General features: G+C 48.1%; 1 protein-coding gene across 4 annotated transcripts in view; it reads left to right on the top strand.

The window, feature by feature from the left end:
- RFFL (ring finger and FYVE like domain containing E3 ubiquitin protein ligase) overlaps nucleotides 1-24,148 on the top strand; it is a 799,537-nt gene that overhangs the window by 281,652 nt on the left and 493,737 nt on the right. For all 4 annotated transcript variants that reach the window (XM_069614893.1, XM_069614894.1, XM_069614896.1 and 1 more), the window contains one exon: nucleotides 10,796-10,982. In XM_069614893.1, the coding sequence (XP_069470994.1) occupies nucleotides 10,796-10,982 (187 nt within the window). The remainder of the gene's footprint in view (nucleotides 1-10,795; nucleotides 10,983-24,148) is intronic.

The raw sequence follows: 24,148 nt of genomic DNA, 5'->3' as shown, positions 1-24,148 counted from the left end.
ACTGATATATGCTTCACTATGTCTGCCATGTTAGAACACACCATCGACCCGTATCCAGTATGATGCCACTTCCACGATTTCCCTGAACTGGGTCGCGACTCCAAACAACTGGCTGGCCTTTTCATGCTTCTCGCTGTGTGCTGCATCTTAATGCACTGGCTCCGACCCGGGGCACCTACACACGCACATTTGGCTTAGAGCGGCCACATGGGCCTCGGATACTGAAGAATCCTGGGCTAATCAGCAACCAACACACTCGAGGCCCAGAGACATCTGGCTGAGGTTCTGCACCTAAATGTTCTCCACATATACTGACACTGAATCCCCTATCCCCACCCCCCTCCTGTGACCACCTCATAAGATGTGGCTTCTCAGCCTTCACCACACAACTGTGTTTCCAGTTCTATGAATATGGAGTGTGAGCATGATCTGTACCTGCACTGTATTTACTGTGTATGTTTGTACCATTCACCAATGTTACTCGCCTCTTTTTTGGTGTTGTCAAGCTGAAAAATAAAGGTTTTAAAAAATATATATATTCAGTTACTCCTATGTCACGTCCCCTTTCCTCCATACTTATGGGACATTCCTCCATCCTGTAGGACGGGGCTGGAGCATTTTGTAAAAAGCATCACATTTTTCCCAAAAATGTCTTCCTCTTTATTTACGCAGGGTCCCACACTCGGACGTAACCCCGCCCTCCTTAGCTCCGTCCAGCGCATTGCCCATCAGTCCTTTTCTCTGCTCGTTTGGGACTGGACGCACTTGCATCTTCGGAAGATTTTTGAACGCCCCCGAAAGCATCCCCTCCTGCAGAGCGGGTGCCTCAGGTACTGTAACATCTAATAAACACATCATGTCCAGCACCCGGTCATGCAAGGCTCTAACAGAGCGGGGCTGGTCGTTGCTGTCCTGATCCTCTTGCGCGTCGTCCAGCAGATCCAGTTCAGGCTGAGTTGCATCAGGCACCACTGTAGACTTGTCCAATGGGGACAACGGAGGCAAGGGAGGAAGAGTCGGGGGGAGGTCCAGTCGGTAAAGGCGGCGCTGGCGGTATCACAGGTGCCGTAGCTGGGACCGTCGGAGCAGGCAGGCATAGCTCCCTAAAAAAGCCTCAAATACTCCTTCATGGGGTCGGAATGCTTTAGTCTTTGAGACTTGCCGAAAAAGACGTCCTCCGCCAATAATTTAGGTGCGACTGGAGGAGGCCTTTCATGAGCGTAGTAATTCCAGGGACGCAAGGGAGAGGGATGCCAAGAGGGCCCTTCCCCACTGTTGTCCACGTAAATCGGGGGCGCCGATGCCGCAGGAAGAGAGACATTGTGCGGTAGGGGCATCCGAGCGTTCCAGTCATAAACTGGACAAAAAGGATGTGCACAAAGAAAATGATGTGCACATGAAAACTCACTCTCCACACCTAGGGCCCATGGCGTAGGTCTAAGGGAGGTATCCAAAATGACCACCGTTGGCTTGGCGGGAGCGGCCGCTATTTTGTCAGCACCTGAGGAGAACTGCGACACGTGTTGAAGTGAGACAGGGGTCTCCACAGGTGGGTCAGGGGTCTTCATTTTAGCCTTGATACAACAAACCTCGGCCGAACCGGTGCTGTGGCTCTGTTAGAGCCTTGCATGACCGGGTGCTGGACATGATGTGTTTTAGATGTTGCAGTACCTGAGGCACCCGCTCTGCAGGAGGGGATGCTTTCGGGGGCTTTCACCTTGTCTCTTTCGGAGCGTACCGCCTTGTTTTGGCCGAGGTCCGTAAAGTTTGGGAAAAACCGCACTTTGGACTGTTTGTCAACAAGGATATTGACGCACGTTACAGGCTCCATTCTTCGGAAAAGGTGGCTTTAGCGTCATGTCCGCCCCCCTCCTCCACGGTAGTGGCTGCGGCCACTTTACAGTCCAGACCTGCTGCATAGTCTTCCGCTCTGGCTACTCAGGTCCTAGCTAAAGAGGACAAGCTTCTTGACTCTTTGGGAAGGAGGATTTTCGCTAATTCAGCTCTGCAGTTACATCAAGCGAACGCGGAACTGGTGTTAGCGGGGACGAATTTGAAAATGTGGAAAGGTCTGTCGGATTTTGAGGAATACATCCCCACTGAAAAGCTAGAAGATTTGAGAGGGGGTTTGTCAGATGCTAGGGTCCTAGAGCAGGACATGCTGGAGGCCGCGGCGCATCATGTCGACACCGCGGCCTCATGCTTGGCGTGGACACCTCATCAGGCTTGGCAGCACGCCACCAAGTTCTCTAAGGAGGTGCAGGATCAGGTTTTGGACCTCCCCTTTGATGGCAAGGAGCTTTTTCATTCCCCAATGGATGTTGAACTGACCAAAACTAAGGACAGCACTCAGACCGCCAAGTCTTTGTCGGTCCTGGTGAAACCATCTTTCAGGCCACAGAGAACGTCCGTGCAGCCTCGACCTTCCTCTCGTTTCAGGGGTTTTCTGGACCGAAAGTCCCGCAGGGTTGATACCCCATCGGTTTTTCTCCAGCTCCTCCGCCTCCTCTTCAGCTTCAGGTGGCACCGGCTAAATGAAGTTTCTCCGTGCTCGCACGAGACCCCGGTGGGAGGACGCATTGCGTCTCATTGGGAGGCGTGGCAGACAATCACCGAACACCGGTGGGTCTTGTCAGTCGCTCGGACGGGCTTCCGCTTACCCCTTCCCCCTACTCCATCCATCAATCCTCCCTTCCAGCAGTCGGGGTCGCCCTCCCTCAGAGCCGAGATTTAGAAGTTGCTGGATCTCAGGGCGGTGGAACCCGTTCCCCTAGGGGAGCGAGGGGAGGGCTTCTATTCCCGGCTGTTTACGGTGGCCAAATCCAACTAGGCTGACCTGCGCACCATCCTAGACCTTTCCCAGTTCAATCAAGATGATCACGCCCTGTCAGATAAAGTCCTCTTTGCAGAAGGGCGATTGGCTCAGCGTGGTGGACCTTCAGGATGCGTCTATGCATATTCTGATTTGGAATCCACATCGGAGATACCTACGGTTTTCTGTGGGAAAGGAGCACTTCCAGTTCCAAGTGCTCCCTTTTGGCCTCAGCTCGCCACCGCGTGTCTTTACGAAGATGTCGGTTATCGCAGCCTATCTTCAGCTTCAGGGTATCCACGTGTATCTGTATTTGGACGACTGGCTGCTGCGCAGTCCTTGTCCTTTGAAAATCCTTTGAAAGCCTCGAGCAAACTTCAGTCTCTCCTCCAGCTCCTGTTCCGCCTTGGGCTGTCGTTGAACTGGCGGAAATCCTCCATGACGGTCTCTCAGGGCCTGATTTTCCTGGGTTTTCGTTGGAACACGATCGACTGCAATGTGTACCTGACCGGGGACAGAATGGCGGATCTGGTGGAACATGTGTCAGGTCTTTGCACAGTCGGGGAGCATGTTGGCCTGGTGGTTCCAGAGGCTTCTGGGCCTCGTGTTTTTTGGCTCTTCCTCTTGCTCGGCTCAAGATGAGGCGGACACAGATGGTTCTTCAGAGTTCCTGGCGTCAAGCTGTGGATCTGGACTCCAAAATGATATTGATTCCAGCTTTCATGAGAGCGGACCTTTTGCGGTGGTAGTGTCTCGGCAATTTGTCGGTGGGTGCGGCTTTTCAGGACCCCGTTCTGCTGATGAGTCACAACACTCTTCCCTTCTGGGCTGCAGTGCGACATTGGATCTTCTTCAAGTTTCTGATCTCTAGTTGCCCCAAGACAAGCTCCTTCATATAAATCACCTGGAGCTTTTGGCGATCTTCCTGGCGCTCAAGGCATTCAGGCCGGTCATTGTCAACCAAGTGGTCCATGTCCGCACGGACAATGTGGTGTCCATGCTTTACATCAACAAACAGGGGGGGTACCAAGTCCCTCCTCTTGTGGATCTTGCCATTCAGATTTGGGAATGGGCGGTGCAGCATGGCATCTGGCTGGTGGCTGTACACATCCCGGGCCAGCTGAACGTTACTGCGGATGCCCTCAGCCGACGAACAATGGTCAGCTACGAGTGGGAGTTGAAAGTGGAGGTTCTCTTACAAATCTTCCAGTGTTGGGGCACTCCAGAAGTGGAACTCTTCGCAACGTTGGCCAACAGGAAACTTCCTCTGCATGCCTCCAGAAGCAGACTGGGAGCCTCCTCTCTGGGGGATGCTCTCGAGATCCCCTGGCACAATATGAGGGCCTATGCTTTTCCGCCCCTGCCTCTGATTCATCTGACAATTTGCAAACTGCGGAACACGGTGAACTGTTCTCTTCTGCTCATAGCTCCGTGGTGGCCGGCCAGGTTTTGGTTTTCAGAGCTACAGCATCTGTCGGTGTGTGCGCTGATCAGGCTTACGTTGGTTGGCGACCTGCTTCACCAGACAGATCGGCAGCTGTGGCACCCCTCCCCACAATCGTGCAGCTTGGCGGCATGGTGCCTGAATTCAGATCTCTAGAACATTGCAACCTGTCTGCTGATAACATGCACGTTATTCAGGAAGCCAGGAAGCCCTCAACGCGATCTCAATACAGGAGAAAATGGCTTTGGTTCTGCCACTGGTGCTTAGCCAAACACTTGGACCCCAGAGGGGCTACGATCGACACAGTGCTGTCCTTCGTCTCTCATCCAGCGGAGTTGGGCATGCATGTCCTCTCATGCAGGACTTATCTTTCGGCTGTTGCCGCTTACTTATCCATGGACCAGTGCTCTTTTTCACTATCAAATCCAGTGTTAAAAAGGCACTTTGCGGGTCTAATGCGTCTTTACCTTCCTGTTCGCAAACCACATCCGACGTGGGATCTGAACATGGTCTTTACTGCATTGTGTCATAAGCCCTTCGAACCAATGGCTACGGTAGATCTTAAGCACCTTTTGTGGAAAGTGTCCTCCTGGGTTGCCGTGACTTCGGCAAGACATGCTAGTGAGCTCCATGCCTTGTCGGTGAAGCATCCCTTCTTGGTTTTCCACAAGCATAAGGTTGTCCTGAGGACGATTCCTTCTTTCTATCGAAAGTGGTCTCGGATTTTCATCTAGATCAGGCAATCTCCTTGCCCGTCGTCTTCCCAAACCCGGCTTCGGAAGCCGAAAGGATTTTTCATTGCCTGGATGTTAGAAGAGCTCTTAAGTTCTATCTGGGCAGAACATCTGAATTTGGGAGTTCTTCTCAATTACTGGTGACCTTTGGTAATCCAGTAAACCGGCCTCCAAAGCAACTATCTCCAGATGGGTTGCTGCCTGTATTATGGATTCTTACACTGTTCAGGGCCTCCAACCTCCTAAAGGGGTTCACGCACACCTGGTACAGGGCAAAGCAGCTGTGGTTGCTTTTCAAAAGTATGTCCCCTGGGAGACCATCCCGAAAGCGGCTACATGGGCCTCTCCATCGGCTTTTTGTAAACAGTGCTGTTTGGATCTGAGCTCCAGAGCTGACGCTCAGTTTGGCCAGGCTGTGCTAAAAAAAAAAAGAAAAACGTTTTCAGTAAGGAGTTTTCCATCCACCCGTAATTCCTGTGAGGCGTGCTTGGGAATCTCCCATAAGTATGGAGGAAAGGGGACGGGACGTAGGAGTATAATAAAGTTTCTCACTGTAGTGACTACCTTACTCCTTGTCAATAGTCCCCTTTCCACCATACGCCCGTCATGCGCTGGGCAGAGATAAGGAGGGCGGGGATACGGCCGCGTGCGGTACCACGCGTAAAAAGAGAGGAAGGACACATTTTTGGGAAAAATGTGATGCTTTTTACAAAGTGCTCCGGTCCTGTCCCACAGGACGGAGGAATGTCCCATAAGTATGGAGGAGAGGGGACTATGGAATAGGAGTAAGGCAGTCACTATGTATTAAAATACCCCTTTAATTTTTCTAGTCTGTATTTATTCCCGATTCAATCTCAAGTTTGATTCTAGGTGGTTCTCGTAGGGAGGGAAATTGCTTGTTCCCAATGTAATGTTAAGATTGCTTGATCACTTGAATGCTGGAAAGCTGCTCCACAATCAATTATTTCATTAAACGCATCTCTAGAGATGAATATATAGTCAATTATGCTATTGTGAAAGGAGCGTCTCAATGGGCCTGATTCCTGGAACGTTTTCCTATGGGATTGCGCCATTATAAAACACTTCCCTTAATCGGGCCCAATGTTGGTTGCAGGGGGAATATCCCCTTTGAAAGCTCCATTTAACATTATGAAGTACCTACTAGACATTAGCTGCAACCATCACTGCGCTATAGAAGTCATCATATTATTTCCTACATCAATGCAGTTGATATTCAAATCACCTGCTATGAGAACCATAGATGCACTATCATCCTCTTGGCAGAGATCCAGCATAGTCTCTACTGCTCTTATGAAATGGTTGTCTGTAATCGCTTGCGGATTCCATTATAGATTTAGTTATCATGCTGTTTTCTTGGATACTCCTTAATATGAGGGCCATAGATTCTTGTGAGTTGAATAAAAAGGATTTGGCACTGCCCAAGATTCCAGGGTTCTTACTGAATTTAATTTACAGTCCGTTAGTAAACGGACTGAAGGCCTCCCTTTTTGACCCTTGATAGCCGGAACCCAGCAAAGTGCATTATTGTCCCAAACTGGAGACTCCCAAAGTCACGTTTCCTGAAATAAGATCATGTCTGCCTCAGCCAAGTTATTATTCCTTTGTGACAACAGGTGCATGAAGCCTCTGGTATTCCATGAGGCTTATCATAGCCTTTATTTTTGTTGGAGAGTGTTGGAATTATTTCTGTGAGCCGTCTTTTTGATCCCCTAAAGCACCTTGTAGCCATGACCAATCAGTATGGTCACTAGTAGGCAGGAGATGTATAATAGCTACTTCCCTCACTAAATTTCCCTGCTCTCCTTGACAGGAGATATGTAAAGGTAAATATTCTGAGCGAGTATTCTTGATGCGAGGAGTCCTGGTCTGTGAATTTACATATGCTGATTTGTATTCCAGTATTTCTTTCTCTGACCTAAATCCCCTCTCTATGAAATGGTGCTTTGCTACGCATACCGCTTCTCTAACCAGTTTAGATGGAACCACTAGTTTTTTTAAATTTTTAAATTTGATTTTATTGAATTTTCGAAAGAACACATACAACATCAAACAAGTGTTATGGAGCAAAAAACATTTCAACAAGATACATAAAGGTTATACTCCTTACAGCTTTCAAACTCTAAACCCATTGTTCCCAGAAAATAATTTTCTTCCCTCCCTCCCACCTCCACCCCAAACAGTGTTGTTGTCTCAGGAAATCACATAACTGGTCTGTAATCTCAATTAGTATCATAAATGTTCAGATTTGTTTTCCATGGCATTTTGAAGGTGCACTGGCGGCAAGCATCCAGGATCAACAGGTGCTATTCAAATTCCCAGTCCAATACATTATTAATTTGCCTTTAGACATCCCTTTAGTATCAGTCCCCAATTCTCAGGTGACAGGTATATCAGGTTCAGGGATTGTTTACGTATTTCTCAATGAAGTCCATCCACAAGACCTCATACTGCGTGGCTTTCCCATGCAGACCCGCAGTAATTCTTTCCATAATACAGATATTGGTGATTACATTTTCCCATTCCCTTTTACTCAGTATAGTTTCTGCCTTCCACCTTATAGCAATACACGCTCGAGCTGCTAACAATATAGGGCCAGCAAGCCCCAGAACTCTTAGATATCTGTCTTCCTCCTTCTCCAGCCCTAACAGAACCAAAAGTGGTGTTGCCTCGTATCGGATCCCTTCCACATCTTTAATCCATCCAAGCACTTCGTCACAAAACATTCTCACCTTGGGGCATTCCCACCACATGTGCCAATACGTTGCCACCTGACCACATTGACGCCAGCATAGGGGGCTTGTTGTTTGGAACATTTTAGACAGTCTATGGGGATCGTATTGCCATCTATGGAGGAGCTTGACAGCGTGCAGTTTATACTGGGAGGCAATGGAAACTTTGAAGGAGTTCCCACATAGTTTGGACCATAAGCCGGGGTCTCGGTATTCATATCTGTTTCCCATCTTTGTCTTAGTCTAGTTGTGTAACCTTCTCGGGCATCTATTATAGTTTAATATATGATTGAGATTAGACCTTTGTTGCTAGTAAGTGTGTCGAGTAGTTTCTCAAAGGGGGTAAGCTCCCTCTGCTGTTTCTCCATCCATGCTTCTCTCGTCAGTACACCTTTTAACTGGAGGAAGTGAAATACTGATAGTTTCCCTATACCCAGTGCCTCCTTGAGATCCTTGATTACAATAAACTTGCCATCTTTCCAGAGTTGTCCAACCCTCTCGAGACCCGCTTCAAACCAACTCTGAAACCTCCCATGATCCGGGATTTGCTCTGACACCTGGAGCCCATATGTAGCTCAATGGGGACGGCCACGTCGTGATGCCGCACATGTCTTTGCCCTCCTTCCAAATCGTCCAGATTGTACCCATATGCTCCCTGCTCATCCTCTGACCATTGATGAGCCTGAGGAGAGTATTGGGCTGCCATACTAATGAATAAGCTCTTTACACACTTTTTTTTGTTTTTTTGTGTGTGCGCGCGACAGTGGGCAATAAACCAGCCTTCTCTCAAACCAACTGCAGTTAAATGAAAATTATTTTCTTTTTGTTTTCTTCTTTTTTTTTTGTTTGAAAAAACGAGAAAGCTTGTAGTTAAAGGTATATCCTCTTTCAGGGCTGTAAAGACGTTATCTCTGACGCTCTTGCTCGTAGAATCCTTTGAACTGAAAGGAAATATGTAGCGCGATCGCAGGAGAGTAGAAAAAAGGACTGGAGAGGTGACCGGTCCCTCTGGTGGCTGCGGTTGCAGCGCACCTAGGAAATTCTCTGCATGGCTTCCCCCTTTCACACAAAATGTTCGATCGTGTGAGGAGAGGCCACGTGGGCGAGAACGGAACGCCAAATAAGGCGAACGTGAGCGGATTGAAACGAAGAGGTTCCCTGTATGAAGGGAGGCTCCAGTGAGGGGTGAAAACTTTCTCCGACGCTGGCTAAGGAAACGGCTGGCGTCGGAGATAAAAAGAAAAGGACAAAGAAAGGACACCACGGAATATGCAGCCTTCGCAATAAAGGTAACTAGGAAAGCGAAATATAACCTTATGGTCGAGTGCCTATGAGCACTTTGACAGATAAAAAATTGCAATATTGAACATTGAGCATATTATTTGTGCAATTGAAGAAAGAATGAAAATGGTACTTGTCTCTTGCTGTGAGCAGCAAAGAAAGAGGAAGTTACACACTGTTGGTTCCTATTTGGAGGGACTGTTCAATGCTTATTGGAGGATTGTTGTCACATGTGCTGTGACCTGTTATGTACTTGAGCCAAAGCCTCCTGGGAAATGGAGTTTTTTCTTCAAGTGACTTTTACTATTGATTGGAGGTTTCTTTTCTCTCATGTTTAATGTTTGTTTATTAGATATTTTTGCACCCTATTAATGTATATGTTATACCATCAGTTTGGTGCATAAAATACTTGCCACTGAGATTTTCTCTTTTATGTTAATAAAAGAAAGAGAAGCATAATGTGAGCCTCTGGTCTTGACATAGAATTGATCATGAGGCCTGTTGGACTTTTAAGGTAGTTTGCTGTCCCCTTTGGCTCTTCCACCAATGGATAAGCTTTCTTTGGAGCAAACATTGGTGGGTTTTCTTTCTTTACTTTAAGGTTCTCTTCTTCCTCGTTCCTTCTCTATCCTTTTTTCATCTCCTCCTTCCCTCTGCTCTCTTCCTTGCTGCCTTTTTATTTCTTCTCCGTTCTCTCTTCTGCCTCTGCTACTCTGTTCAGTTCTTCCTTCTTTCCTCCTCCGCCTGCCCCAGTCTCTTTTTTGTTACGCCCTTCTCCTCACCTCTACACTTTCTCCAGTCTTTATCCTTCTCTTTCTGCTTGCTTCCTCCGCTTTCTTACTCCTTTCCTCCTCACTCGTGTTCTCTTCCTCTCCACCACTCCCTTTCTCGTCTCTGCCTCTTCACCCCTCTGCAACACTCTTCTCTCCTGCACCTCCCCTTCTGCTTCTCCTCTGCACCTCCTTTCTCCTCTGCCATGCTCTATTCATCTGAACTATCCACCAGAGCTTCTTCTCCATACTTCCGACTAGTACTACCTACTCTGCTAAAGCTCTGCCTGTGACTACTTAAATAGGGCTGGGGCCAGGCCATACATTTGTGTACAGATGTGGAAGCGTGTACTCGGATTGGTTCATGGCTAGGTGTAATGCTATCTCTCTAGCAATGCCTCCCATGTCCCCACCCTATAGGACTGCTGCACCCAACTTACTCCCACTAATCCCGTTTGATCATCTCCAGTGTCATCCCATAAGCTTGGATCCTGTATGAACTGTTTTTGTTATCTCTTCAGCTACCTTTTATCTTGACCCTTACTTTTCAGACTACCCGCCATCTACCACTATCCTCTTCTCCATTACTTATCTTTGATTCTCTTAAACCTGCTAACAGGCTGTTTCACTCTAGAGGTTGCTGTTTTGCCTACTGCATACCGCCACCCCATTGTCTTTCCCCACTTCAAGAATCCGCGATTCACATACACTGACTACAGTGCTTCTCTCACTATCAATCTTTTTTCCTCTGCCTGGCTCACGGCTCCCCCTACAACCCAATGAGCTGAGCTACCATTATGATTGAGATATGTGGTATGTCTTTAAGAGCTTTAAATCAGTACCAAAGGTATATGATGCCTTTGTAACTCATGCACTCTGCCTATCATATTATTTTAGGACTCATTGTTTTTGCTTGGCACCACACAGTGTACAGCTTTTGCCCATGTTGGTGTGCAAGATTTATCTAATTCTGTTTCTTCATTGTTTCTCCCATCCTCACTAAGTTCTACTATGTGGGCTGCCTGCTGTAATTGGCTTTGCCTGGATAGACAGACAGAAGAAATCGCACCACGTCCGCACCCTGGAGGCCGAACGCAGGCATATTCAAATCCAGGCTACAACACACACCCAAATTCCATGCCATCTAACTGCAGAGGCTGCGGGGCAGGATTTGAAAACTCTGCAAGAAAAGTAAGTTGCAAATGTATGTTACCCAAGCTGCAGTCACATTACAGAGTGATTAAGAAGGGCTTTAATCTGCCAAGGCATAGTTGTAGTATGAATGTTGTCAAGAGAAGTAGAATGTTAAGTTAAAATATGAAATGAGATCTCACTGATATTTGAATGCCATTTGAGTCAAATTTGTAAATATTTACAGATTATTTGAAATACAAATTTAATTATTTTCCTGCAGTCTTGGTGTTTCAAGATTTTTACTGTTTCTGTTCACCAAGAGGAAGGAACAGGGGTGAGCACTGTTACAACAGACATTATTTTTAATGTCTCTTAACGTCTCCGTCAGAGATATTGTCCACACTGATATTCCCATAAACTTCCCTCCTGTATCACGAGGGGAGCTACAGTTATTTCTTTGACCAGTAAAGCAGAGAGGTGGGAAGGAAAACCACAACTGCTACTTCCCGGGCCGTAGGAATAAGGATGGAAAAAGTAGAAGTGGGTTTCCCACAAATGCACTTCTCTGAAACCTCCCAGAAGTCTAGGGAAAAAGTACCTGCACCAAGATAGACAAATGTAGGTGAAGTGGGCACCACCCTTCAATTGCTCTCAATCTTAAGTTTGTACTTTTAACCAATTATTTGGTATACATCAGCTGCCTGCATTCCCAAATTGTGAACATACAAAGTATTCAAAAGGAGCAAGGAAAACCAATCTTAATGCGGAGTCTACTGTCTACCCTTCCAGATAGTACTGCTGCATTCTAGTAGTGAGGGGACACATAGTCCAATTGTACAAGAAATAAACTATTGTAGACATGCACTATTAGATTCTTTAATGTGTAATGCACAACCTACTTTGTATTAATACCCAGTAAATGAGAAGGACAACATTGTAATCGTATTCACACATTCTGTAGAGTCCTATGGGAAGTTGTATGTAATTCTTTGAAGATGGTATGTTCATGTGACCAGCAGTTTTCCTGGTTATATATTTTTAGATTTTCACATGTTTAGCTTTTTTTTTATTACATTTTTTTATTGTTCAGTTTATTACACACTTTTAATAATTTAAATGTAAATATAATTGGTTATTTATACTGCGCTTAATACCCAGAGGTTTCTAAGCGCTGACCCGCGGATCGAACCTGTGTTGCTCTTCGTCGTTTTGTTTTTAAGGTGAGCATCCGCCACTGTATGTCAATCCATTCATCTAAAACAAATAAAACCTCAAATAAAAATTCACTTCTCCAGCATGGGGTCTGGCATGGATTCACATGCTCATGAATATTCCCCGTCGTCAGGCTGGGAATCCTCGGTAAAGAAAAAATCAGTATCAGTTTCGTTTCTGATCTGTCTTTCTTAGTAGTAACCAATCACTGATCTCTGGGTCATACTGCCCCCAGCCAATGACTGCCCTCTCCCTAAGCCCCGCCTCTGGCAGCCATCCTCAGATTTTTACTGCACGCTCAAGTGTTGGGAGTCCTTGTGTTTAGCTCTCGAGTTTTTTACTGCGTTTTCACAATTTTTCAGGAGACTTTATCATTTTTTCGGTTTAATCGAGCCTCAAGCTCCACCGTTTCTACTTCCGATAACGGATACCCGTTTCGGAATTCTTCTACGCCCCTCAAGGGTGAAGTTTTCGTCGAGTTTACACTTCTTGGAGGATTCCGGAAGATCTGCGGCCTACCTCTACGGAAATAGCCCAGGACAAGGGAAGCTCGACGTCTGGATCCAAGCTGTTCAGGAACTGCCCTGGATGCGGACTATATAACGTTTTCAAGGAGGACGAGCATTCGCAATGTCTCTACTGCCTTCATGAGGACAAGACGCATGTGGAGAAAGACTGTGCGTTCTGCAAGAACCTTTCGGAACGGACCAAACAAGATCGTCGTTCCCGCCTCGCCACCTGGCTGGAGAAGGGCACAGCAGGTGAAAAGGCGAAGAAGAAGTCTGAGCGGGCTTCTAAGTCCTGTGAGGGTGCCCTGGCGACGGGGCCCAACAGAAGGCCAAGCACCGCGAGTCCGCGGGCACCGGGAGCGGCGAAAGGTCAGGCTCTTCGGTTGCCAAGCAGGGCGCTACTTCCCCGGCACGTTCGGCCACGAGCCAGCGCTCTGGTTTGGGGAAGAGGAAGTCCGAGAACCCGGGTAGGCCGCTGGAGCGGACCCAGTCGATCTCGAAGGGGGAGCGAGGCGCTGACCCTCCCCACAAGGCGAAGGCCCAGGACGCACCGAAGGTGGTCAGGGCTTTGATCCACCCGGCTTAGGCCTCTACCGAAGTGGTTGCTGCGACCCTGGCGGAGCCAGCTGAGACTACGCCAGTGGAAACGGTCTTGGGGCCCAGAGTATCCCTGCCACTGCAGAGGGAATCCTCTTTCCAGCCCATCGCTAAGACCCCCGTGAAACCCCTGGCTGAAAAAGAGGGGGCGGGGGGGCCGGTGGCCATTACAGACTCGGAATCAGCCTCTGAGGAGGAACTGGTGGAAACCGAGAAGGGCATCGACGAAAGGTCCATCGGCCTCAACGAGAGGTTCGAGAAGGTTCGATCCCAGGGGATGGTTCCCGCTGACGTGATCGAAGATAGTGACGATGACGATGAACAGGGTCCAGTGGAGCGGCCATCCCGTCCGTCGCAGCCATTGCCCGAGCCCCAGGATAGCTCGGCGGCCATTTTGTTGGCAATCCAATCCTTATGTACCGAGATAAGGACGAGATTACCACGCACCCCGACGGAGGAGCCAGAACCAGGCCCGTCGGGAAGCCCTCCGAACAAGCGGAGTAGAGTCCATCCCCCTCCGCCCTTCGTACCTGCGAGACCGGTGGACCCCTCATCCCCCTCGCCGGACCCTAGAGAGGATACGGCGACGGATACAGCGACTGGGACAGACGATGGCGGCGGCGACGACACGACGGACATCCCGTCGTCACCCCCCCCACCCCACGGGCGTCTCCAGCCGACGAGGTTGGCTCTTTCCACACCATGATAACCAGGGCATCCGAGCTCTTCCAGCTCTACCCTGAAGAACAGAAAAAGGAGGGGTTTCTGTACCAACGACGAGAGGCCAAGAGGAAGACTGTCCTCGCGGTGCCTTTACTCGACGACATCTGGGACGAGGGGGTCGCTGTCCTCAAGAACCCTTCCACGACACCCGCCAAGAGGGACAGGTACGAGAAGAAGTACCAAGTCCCCGATGCCGCCCCCTTGTGCCTCAGGGCCCAGCCCACACCGGACTCGGTCGTCTCGGCAGCGGCTAAGAAGAAGGCAGCGGGCGCGGCGGCTTCAACTTCCACTTCCCCGTCGGACAGTGAGGGCAACAAGTTGGACTCTATGGGACGACGAGTCATCTCGGCGGCGACGATGATTAAGGCGGCCAATGCCTTAGTGGTCGTAGCCCGCTACGACAGGGAGCTCTGGTTCAAGATGGCTCCCCTGCTAGACTTCCTGCCTGATGACAAAAGGGCGGAGGCCCTAGAAATTCTGCAGGAAGGCAAGGTGGCGTCGGATCACGCCATAACGGTGGCAACGGACATTGCCGATTCCGGATTTCGCCAAATGGGCAAAGGAATTTGCTTCCGACGACGAGGATGGCTCAAGGCAACAGACTTTCGCCAAGACGTCCAGACCAGAGTGTTGGACATGCCGTTCGACGGCAACAACCTTTTTGGTAAAGCGGTGGACGAGTCTCTACAGGCCATCAAGACCGACTCGGAGACGGCCCGGCCCTTGGGGTGCTTCAACAGTGACGGCCCTTTCAGAGCTCCAGAGGCAGACAGGGTGCCTCCAAAGGATCCAGCGGTGGCTCCTCCACTTACCGCCAGGCAGCCCGCTCCTCTTCCCAGGAGGCCTACAGAGGTCGCGGCAAGCAAGGGGGAACCCGCCGCCGTCGCCAAGGAGGCCAAGGCGGCAAGGCCGCCTCCAGACAAGACTGACCCGGCCGGGTTGTCAGGCCCCCACCGAAGCACCCCGGTGGGAGGCCGGCTGACGAAGTTCGTCAGAGTGTGGGAGTCCATCTCCACCAATCGTTGGGTGCTGGACACCCTGGCCAACGGGCACTCGCTGGAATTCCAAAAGAAGTGCCCTCGCGTTCCTCCTGTGGCCAGGAAGGAGAATCATGTCCCTCAACTGCTGTTGGAGGTAAAGGCGATGCGCAAGAAAGGTGCCATCAAGCTCGTCCCCAGGAGGCTCCGGGGCTCCGGAGTGTACTCAAGGTACTTCCTCGTCAGAAAGAAGACAGGCGGTTGGTGCCCCATCCTGGACCTGCGTCAGTTAAACAAATACATCAAGGCGCAGAAATTCAGGATGGTCACCCTCCAGCACGTGCTGGGACAGCTGGAGTAAGGCAACTTCCTATCGTCGTTGGACCTGGAGGATGCCTACTTCCACATCCCCTTTCTAAAAAGGCACCGGAAGTTCCTCAGGTTCGTGGTTCAGGGACGCCACTACCAATTCAGACCCCTACCGTTCGGATTAAAGTCAGCACCCAGGGTTTTCACCAAGTGCCTTACGCCAGTGGCGGCGCGGCTGCGCCTGCAGGGGATCCACGTCTACCCCTACCTGGACGACTGGCTAATCCGGGCAAGGACAAGGGAACTCGCTGTCGAACATACAGCGGGGACCGTCCGGTTACTCACGGAGCTGGGGTTCGCCATCAACTACCCCAAATCCCACCTGGTTCCATTGCAAGTAGCACTGTTTCTGGGAGCGAAGCTCGATACAGTGGGGCAATTGGCCTCTCCTTCAGAGGAGAGGACCAAAACCATCCTGGGCAAGGTGCAGCGCCTGTTAGCCACGGATGTGGCCAGGGTGAGGTCCATCAAGTCCCTTCTCGGGATGATGTCCTCATGCATCTACCTTGTACCGCTTTGCAGACTTCTGATGCGTCCGATTCAGGAGTTCCTCGACGCCCGCTGGTTTCAGGCAAGGGGCTGCTTCGAGGACAGGATCCCTCTCGACGAGGAGTTCCGTCGGGGCAATCCTATGGTGGGGCACCCGGGCTCACCTCACTACAGGCAAGGACTTTCAAACCCCGGCGTTTCAGGAGACGGTGACTACGGACTCCTCTCTGGAGGGTTGGGGGGCCCACACCGGAGATCTCCACGCAAGAGGCCTGTGGCTCCCGGAGGAGAGGTCTCTCCACATCAACATCCTGGAGCTCTGAGCAGTGTTCTGGGTGCTCAAGTCGTTCCTTCCATTCCCTCAAGGACAAAGTGGTGAGGATCTTCACCGACAACACCACCACGATGTTCTACATAGGGAAGCAAGGGGGCACCAGATCCCCAGCCCTATCCAAGGAGGCCCAGGATCTGTGGCACTGGGCCGTAGTCCAGGGGATGTTTCTGGTTCCCTTCCACTTGGCAGGAATAAAAAACACCATTGCCGTCTCACTCAGCAGGGAGCTGCGCTCGTGCCACGAGTGGGAACTACGCCAGGATCAAGTGGATCGGCTCTTCCAACGATGGGGCAAGCCCCAGATCGACCTGTTTGCGATGGCGACGAATTCCAAGTGCCAGAGGTTCGCCAGCAGGTTGCTACAGCCGAGGAGCATGGGCGATGCTTTCTCGTTCCCTTGGGACGGCCTGTTTCTATATGCGTTCCATCCGTTGCCGTTGCTGCTCTGCCTCATCAACCAGCTCAAGAAGTCCAGGTGCAGGATGATCCTCGTCGCACCGGCGTGGCCGATGCAGATCTGGTTCCCGGACCTTCGGGACTTGTCAACGTCCCCACCAGTCAAGCTGCCAGCGGACGCGGATCTTCTCTCCAGAGAAGGAGGCGCCATTCTCCATCACGACCTACAGTCGCTGAACTTGCAGGCCTGGCTCCTGCGGCACTAGAGTTTGGAGGGTACGATATACCGGCTGATTGCAGAGAGGTTCTTGCAAAGGCCAGGCCGTCCTCAACTCTCAAGTGTTATGGTCATAAATGGAAGAGGTTCTCTGTCTGGTGCCGTGCACAGAGGATTAACCCTCTGCAGATTACGGCCCCTCAAGTACTGCCGTACCTACTGTCGCTGGCCAAAGCTGGACTGGCTCACGCCTCCATCAAAATACATCTGGCTGCCATCTCCCGATATACCAGGACTACGGGACGGGCGTCCTTGTGGTCTCACCGCCTGATAAAGGAATTTATGAAGGGACTATTCCCATCGTTCCCGCCGGTGAAGGCTCCTGCCCCGGAGTGGGAGCTTAATGTGGTGCTGACCAGGCTCATGGGGGGGGGGGCCCATTCGAGCCTATGCATTCGGCGGCTTTGAAGTTCCTGTCATGGAAGACCGCGTTCCTCGTGGCCATCACCTCCGCACGACGAGTGGGAGAGATCCAGGCCCTATCTTGCAAGCCTCCATACTTGACTTTTCATGACACGAGGGTGGTGCTGAGGACGCACCCCTCCTTCATGCCCAAGGTGCCGTCAGACTTCCACCTCAACGAGCCCTTGGTGTTACCAGTTTTCTTCCCGTCGCCTTCGACGCCCGCTGAGAGGACTTTGCACTCGCTGGATGTAGCTAGAGCACTGAAGTTCTACGTGGACCGCACGAAGAGTTTTCGGAAGACGTCACAGCTGTTTGTGAACTTTGGATCTGTGAATCAAGGAAAGGCTCTCTCGAAGACTTCCATTTCCAGATGGCTCTCCGGCTGCATCATGCGCTGTCACCGGTTGGCAAACCGACCACTGCCCGGCCGTCCGAGGGGCCCATTCGACCAGAGCGATCGCTGCTACCACAGCGTTCTTGTCTGGTGTGCCCCTGCTGGACATCTGCAGGGCTGCTACGTGGAGGTCGACGCACACCTTCACAAGATTCTACTGCATCGATCGGGACTCCAGGGAGTAGTCCAGGGTCGGCCAAGCAGTGCTGCGCAACCTGTTCACCTAAGGGTGAGCCTGGTGAGGAGGTAAGAATTGCTTATTGTTGAGTTTTGGATGTAATGCTTAATGTTGAGCCTTTGCCACCTCCCGTGGTTGTGCATGTGTGTACTGCTATGTATTCTTTTATTCATGAGCATGTGAATCCATGCCAGACCACATGCTGGAGAAGGAACAAGTTACTTACTTGTAACTGTTGTTACATGGGTCTGGCATGGATTCACATGCGAACCCTCCAGCCTACCCCTCTGCGGCTCTTCCCTTGGTCATACTGCCACTTTGCGTGCTACCCAATCTGAGGATGGCTGCCACTACTAAGAAAGACAGATCAGAAACGAAACTGATACTCGATTTTTTCGTTACCGAGGATTCCCAGCCTGACGACAGGGAATATTCATGAGCATGTGAATCCATGCCAGACCCATGCTGGAGAACAACAGTTACAGGTAAGTAACTTGTTTCTTATTCAATACACCATAAAACCCTGATCGATGTCCCTCTTACTTTTCCCATCTCTTGAATTGTCCTGATCATATTGTTCTTTTTTAAAAATGTTGTCCAAAAACTTTATCAGAGCGCATGTCAGCCTACGATCTGTCCCCTACATAGCACTTCCGACCATTCTTCATCGCTGACATCTAGAGATCCCCATCTGTTTCTCCAGTCTTTTAGCCCAATGCAATGGATTAGACATGTTTTTTGCAAAATCTACGTGTATTACCATTAAACTTTCCCACGTTCCTACAACTAAGTATTTCCTTAGTAGGTTCATGCAAAAGCAAATTAATTTATCACAATGGTATCCACAGGGGAACTTTTCCAAATATTTTGGTAACCCCTTTACATTTGTTTATACCTCCTCTCTGGGGGGTAAATATGTTATACTTGTTCTTTCTCTCAGGTTTACCTCGAGTAGTGTGCCCACAAGATCTTTTTTAGAGAGTCGGGATTCGCTTCCAATTACTGCTCGGACGCGCCCAACTTGGTTAGGATCTTTACACATTCACTGCACCACAATCTCATTGTTCCATCGCTTTCTCACCCCCTTTCAAGATTTCAAATAGAATTCTCTATCTTTGCAGTTTATTTTCCGGAATAACGATAGTGTTCCATACACCTCTCGCGTACAATGAAACAAGTCCCAGCTCGTACCTGATAACTACCATTGGTACACAATTTGGGAATCTTAATACTTTTCGCCAGAAGATTTCTTCTAGCGTCTTCCAAGGTACACCCAACAAGGCCTCTGCACAATGATAGATTATTGGGACCGCTTTTCATCGAGAATCCCTTGGGCTGTGAGATTTTTGGCTTTCAGTTTTAGTTCCCTACTGTCCCTTGGGTTAACGTCTATTGCCAGATAATTTATTGACTCCAGTGGGAGAATTACTGCTTCTCCCAGGGTCCATCACAGCAGCACTTTACCTTTTTGTCCTAACCAGTTGAATTATTAATTGCTCTGATTTGGCTGCATTTATCTTAAGGCCATTTCGGTCTACATACTCCTGCAACATTCCTAGCTTCCGATGCAGGCCAATGTGGGTCTGGTCGATTATGACAAGGTTTTCAGCGTACAGTAACCATCCTAGAGGATCCCCTGCTATTCTCGGTGGGAAAGTACTTGACTCCTTCATTGCTGCTTTCAAATCCGAGATAAACAAATTGAATACCGCCAGTGCTAGGGGGCATCTCTGCTTCAACCCTCTGAATGTGCCAATTTCTTTTATCCTGAGCCCTGACTGACTAAATCTCACCTGGATCAACTTGTTTGAGTACAATTCTTCCATAGCTGGAATTAGACCATTTGGATATCCACAGTCTGCTAGTTTCCCCCATAGGAGCTCTCGATTTATTCCATCAAATGGCTGCTCTAGATCTATAAATGCGAGGTAGAATTTCTTCCTTTGATTTTTTAATAGATTAATCAAGAATAAGTTCAGGGCACAGCCAGTGCTTTTGATAAACCACACCTGATGTTGGTCAATATGTCCCACTTTCGTTGCCCAGGTCTGCAATCTTTTTAGCAGGCCCGCTGCAAAGAGTTTTCCAGGCACATCCAATTAAACGTCATATTAAATAAATGAGAGAAACCCCTTGTGTTCCAAGTGCCCATCTTGATCTTATTCCCCTTTCTGATATGGTGTTAACGTTTACTTTTCCCAACTGCCAAAGAACCTGCCGCCTGCCAGCCAATCTCAAGAGTTGACTTCTTGTACGGCGGAAATTTCTTGTTCTGTGTTCATCAATCTTTCGTTTACCTCACCCATCTGGTCGATTGTTATTTTAAATTGTCCCAATTGTCTCCTCTGTTTTCCCCCTTTTGATCTGCCATAGTTTTTCTCACCCTTTTGCACTCTTGCAAATTATCCTCCTTCTGGACCTCGATCCCCATTTCAGTGCTGGGCCGTATCGGTTCCCCCTCCTTGGTCCTCTCTCCCTTTTTCAAAACCACCGTCTATACTGAGATATCAAACCCTAGTGATCGCAGACTAGGGGGCAGCCTCAATGAATACATTTTGTATTATAATTGACTTAATGTGAAGTTGCACTAAATCGTTCTTTCGCTCGTTCGGAAATTCAACAATTGATATGTCCTCTGATTCATTCATTCTTAAATTTGCAATGTGATGTAAAAGTCGCATCACAGTGTTATGATTCAGAATCAAATCGTCTTTTGCTGTCCAGATCCCCTCCAATATTATGACGGATTCATTTGTTTCCTTGGTGTTACCTATTAGCTCCGTTTGCTGTTTTTTCAACCTTCAGTCACGTGAGTGTATCAGCAGTTCGCCCACTCGAGTTTCCAAAAGACACACATACTTTTATCTGGTATTCATGCTCGCGCTGGGTCCGTTGCCTTAGGAGATGAAGGAATTGAGGAGCTTCCCAGAAATTGTAGACTCGCCTAACAGCTTGCCTGTTGCAGCACCTCTGTAGCTGAAACGTCCACTTGATCGATTCTTATGGGGGTTAAGTTAGGGAGGGGTATCCTAGGGTTTGGGAGAGTAGCTTTTTCCAGCATGGCACACAAGCTACACGGTAAACGCACTCCACCACACTCCGCGACGCTCCGCGTCCGGGTATGGTGTTTTCAATGCTGAAAGTAGAAAGTGAAGTCAGACTGTCCGGTCTCTCTCAGACTCTGTCCACAGTAAACACACTCCACCACAGCTTTGGTTGAGAGGGTACCAACATGTTTGTCATCTGTTTGTAGATGTTTTCCTTGATGAAGGGATCTGTATGGGTGTGAAATGCATTGGCTCATGACTTCTCTCTCTGACATTACCCTGACACTGAATCTTTAAAGAATCTTTTTAACATTTGATGTTTACTATAGTTAATTTCTTGTTTAATTAGACTATGTGTACCACTGTTCTTAGAATACAACAATATTATATACAGGTGAACACCCTGCACCAAGAGAGAACCACACTGGAAAGCTTGGGTGAAAGGCCATAGGCCAGTTGTCGACAGCAGAATGACATGAGGCTGTAAATGTCAAAAATAGTTCACATGGTCCTGTAACTGTAATTGTATATTTATAACGTGCTTAATACCCAGAGTTTTCTAAGCACGAACCGGAGATCGAACCTACGTTGCGCCACATGGTCTTGCTTCCAAGATGAGTGTGTTGCCCCTGAGCTATCCCCCCGAGACTCCTGTGACGACAGAACGCAGACTAAACAGGAATTTATTAAAGTCACAACAACTGGAAGCGTGTCTGAAGGAAATCCTGGTGCTGAATAACGGCAGGAGAAAACAAGGTATTTGCAGGACCTCCACAGAGAGGAAGGTACAGCAAGAAGTTAGGAAGGGAAACGGAAAAAACATCACCAGGTACCCACAATGAGAGGAGTATTGAAAAACACAAGCTAGATCAAAGGAGAACTGCTCAATAAGGGCTGAGGCTGAGACAGTATACTTCCAGACCAGAGGTTCAGCAGCATGCTGATAATGGAAAATTGTAAGGCACAGGTTCAATTGGACTAGCAGTTCTGGGTTGGCTAATGTGCGTGTGAAAACGAAGATAGTACACAGACATAGCAGTTTGTACAAATTATCCTGGTCAGAAGGTCAGAAACTGTCTGGTCAATTACAAAATCAGAAGGTGGAGGCAAGAATGAAACCTAATTCTGGCACAAACTGGTCAATAAACAGAATAAGCCAAACATGAAAAGAGCTCAATGGGTACTGGTGTCTTGTTTGTTGAACAGTGATGAATGGCAGCAGACCATTTTAATTTTATATGCATCCTTGATCATCTGATCGTCCTGTAGCAGGGTTTCCACCTGGAACCAAGAATGATGGCAATAACATAGGTTGTAGCTCATTGCCTTTTTATTAGAGAGTTTATCACAAGACTGGGAAATTTAAATGCAAATTACCTCTTCCCAGTCGCAATAATAGTCAACATATGTCTTTCCTAAGTGTTCCTTTTCTCCAAGACCCTCCCCATGTCAAATGTCTCCTCCACTGAATTGGGTTTCTGGGCGTTACATGCTTCTGAAGCAAACATCCCAGTTTGTACAGTTTAAGAGGGGTTAACTCACCCTTTCCTGGTGTTTTAGGCTATAGGGTGATCTGAACCAATCCGCTTGGACTGAAAAAGAACTGTCTTTCTCAGTCAGTGGACAGAACCATCAGGAAGATCTAAACCAGGATCTGTGAGTTGTGCCTGCACTTTATTCTGATTCCTCTCCCCCTAATCACTGATCACACATTGGTCTTCCTGGCCCTGTCCTTGCTCCTACCAGTGTTTGCTCCTGCCTATAGCTGACTTGCCCTATCAGAACATCCCTGCTCCAGCTATCTTGGTGCTGTTTCTCTCTTCACCATAATCTTTCCTTTTGCCTCCATCTTCCATATCTCTTCTTCCACCTCGCAGGATGTTACCTCCTGGTTTTCTCTGCTCTCTGCTTGCTCTTGTTCCCTTTAAGCCACCGCCTCCTCTGAACGTTACATCCTTTGGGGTATCGCCGCTGCCTTTTTAAAAAATGTTTATATTATGTTTCTGTTCATAAGAACTTTTCACAAAAGCAATAAAACAAGGTAATATGCAAAATGTAACAATGGAAAATAGTTTTCCCATTAATTTCAAATTCCTATATACAATAACCAAATTTCCAAAAGGTAAAACAAAAAACAAAGAACAAATAAAATTCACAAGTCCAAAAACTAAAATCCACAACCAACTACTAAAATTGAACAAATTAATTTTGCACTACGCAGATTAAGTGATTCCATACAAATGTATAAAACGAAGCCCTTCAGCTTTAAGATGACATTTCATAGGTCGCAATCCTCACTATGGGAGAATTGTGACGACACACTACCATTCAGTCTTTTTTTTTTTCTTCTTCTTCTCCTTTTCGGCTGTGCTTCAATTTCAAGTTGTATTATAAATTTGGCTATTGCTATCTGAACCATGGTTATTTTTGAATGATTTAACCTTTCCCACACATTTTGTGATGTTAAAATAACATATTGCTCAAAATAAGGTTTAAAGAGAATAATTTGCTTGATTAGTAGGGTGTTACACTCAGTAAGTTAGTTTTGCAGAGTCTCCTTGCACGTTGGTATATGACAGAAATGACAACAGTTCTCATCTTTATTTATTTGGCACCGTAGGGCCAGTATTTGTTTAGTTTGAACAAGAACATAGCGAAATCGGAGATAGATTTGTCTATATCTTGGGGCTGGAAATGTCAAAAACTACTGTTGTGGTGTTTTGAATACCTTATCTGTCTTTGCAATTTCTCTATAGATGTTGTGTTGCTTACATTGATCAACTGTGCATAACCAGTCCATACGCCACAATTTGGTCTTGGCCTTGTTAGGATTAGAAATTAGTAATTCTGGTGTAATGTCTGCCATATCCATTACACTAGTTGCAAGGAGATGCCACTTCCAAGGAAATACATTATCGGATGTAAGCATATAAATGGCGAGTTCACAGATCAAAAGATCGCCAGTAGGAGCCATGGTTAATTTCTTGTATAGACTTATCACCTTCCAACAATACATTGCATACAATGAAGAAAACCCCAATTCATGCCTTATCGCAAACATCTGGGTACATTGTGGAAGACCTAACATTTTCCTCCAAAATTTGGCCTCTTAGCGCAACCAAAACTGGTGCGTTTTCAGGGGCTTAGTGTCGGATCCATAAAGGATCATTGCTGTCACTTTCTGTGAATAGAAAGTTATTAGAGATGAATATGAAAATTTACAAAACTTAATGTTTAAGTAGCAAGGCCTGTGATATAGCTGTCAGCATTTTTGTCTGAAGATCTTGCGTGTAAGAAAGGTCAGTATATTGATTAC

This window comes from Ambystoma mexicanum, chromosome 9, assembly GCF_040938575.1.
Source record: "Ambystoma mexicanum isolate Mex_15411 chromosome 9, UKY_AmexF1_1, whole genome shotgun sequence".
Classification (NCBI taxonomy): domain Eukaryota; kingdom Metazoa; phylum Chordata; class Amphibia; order Caudata; family Ambystomatidae; genus Ambystoma; species Ambystoma mexicanum.
This window is presented reverse-complemented; position numbering and strand designations above follow the sequence as displayed.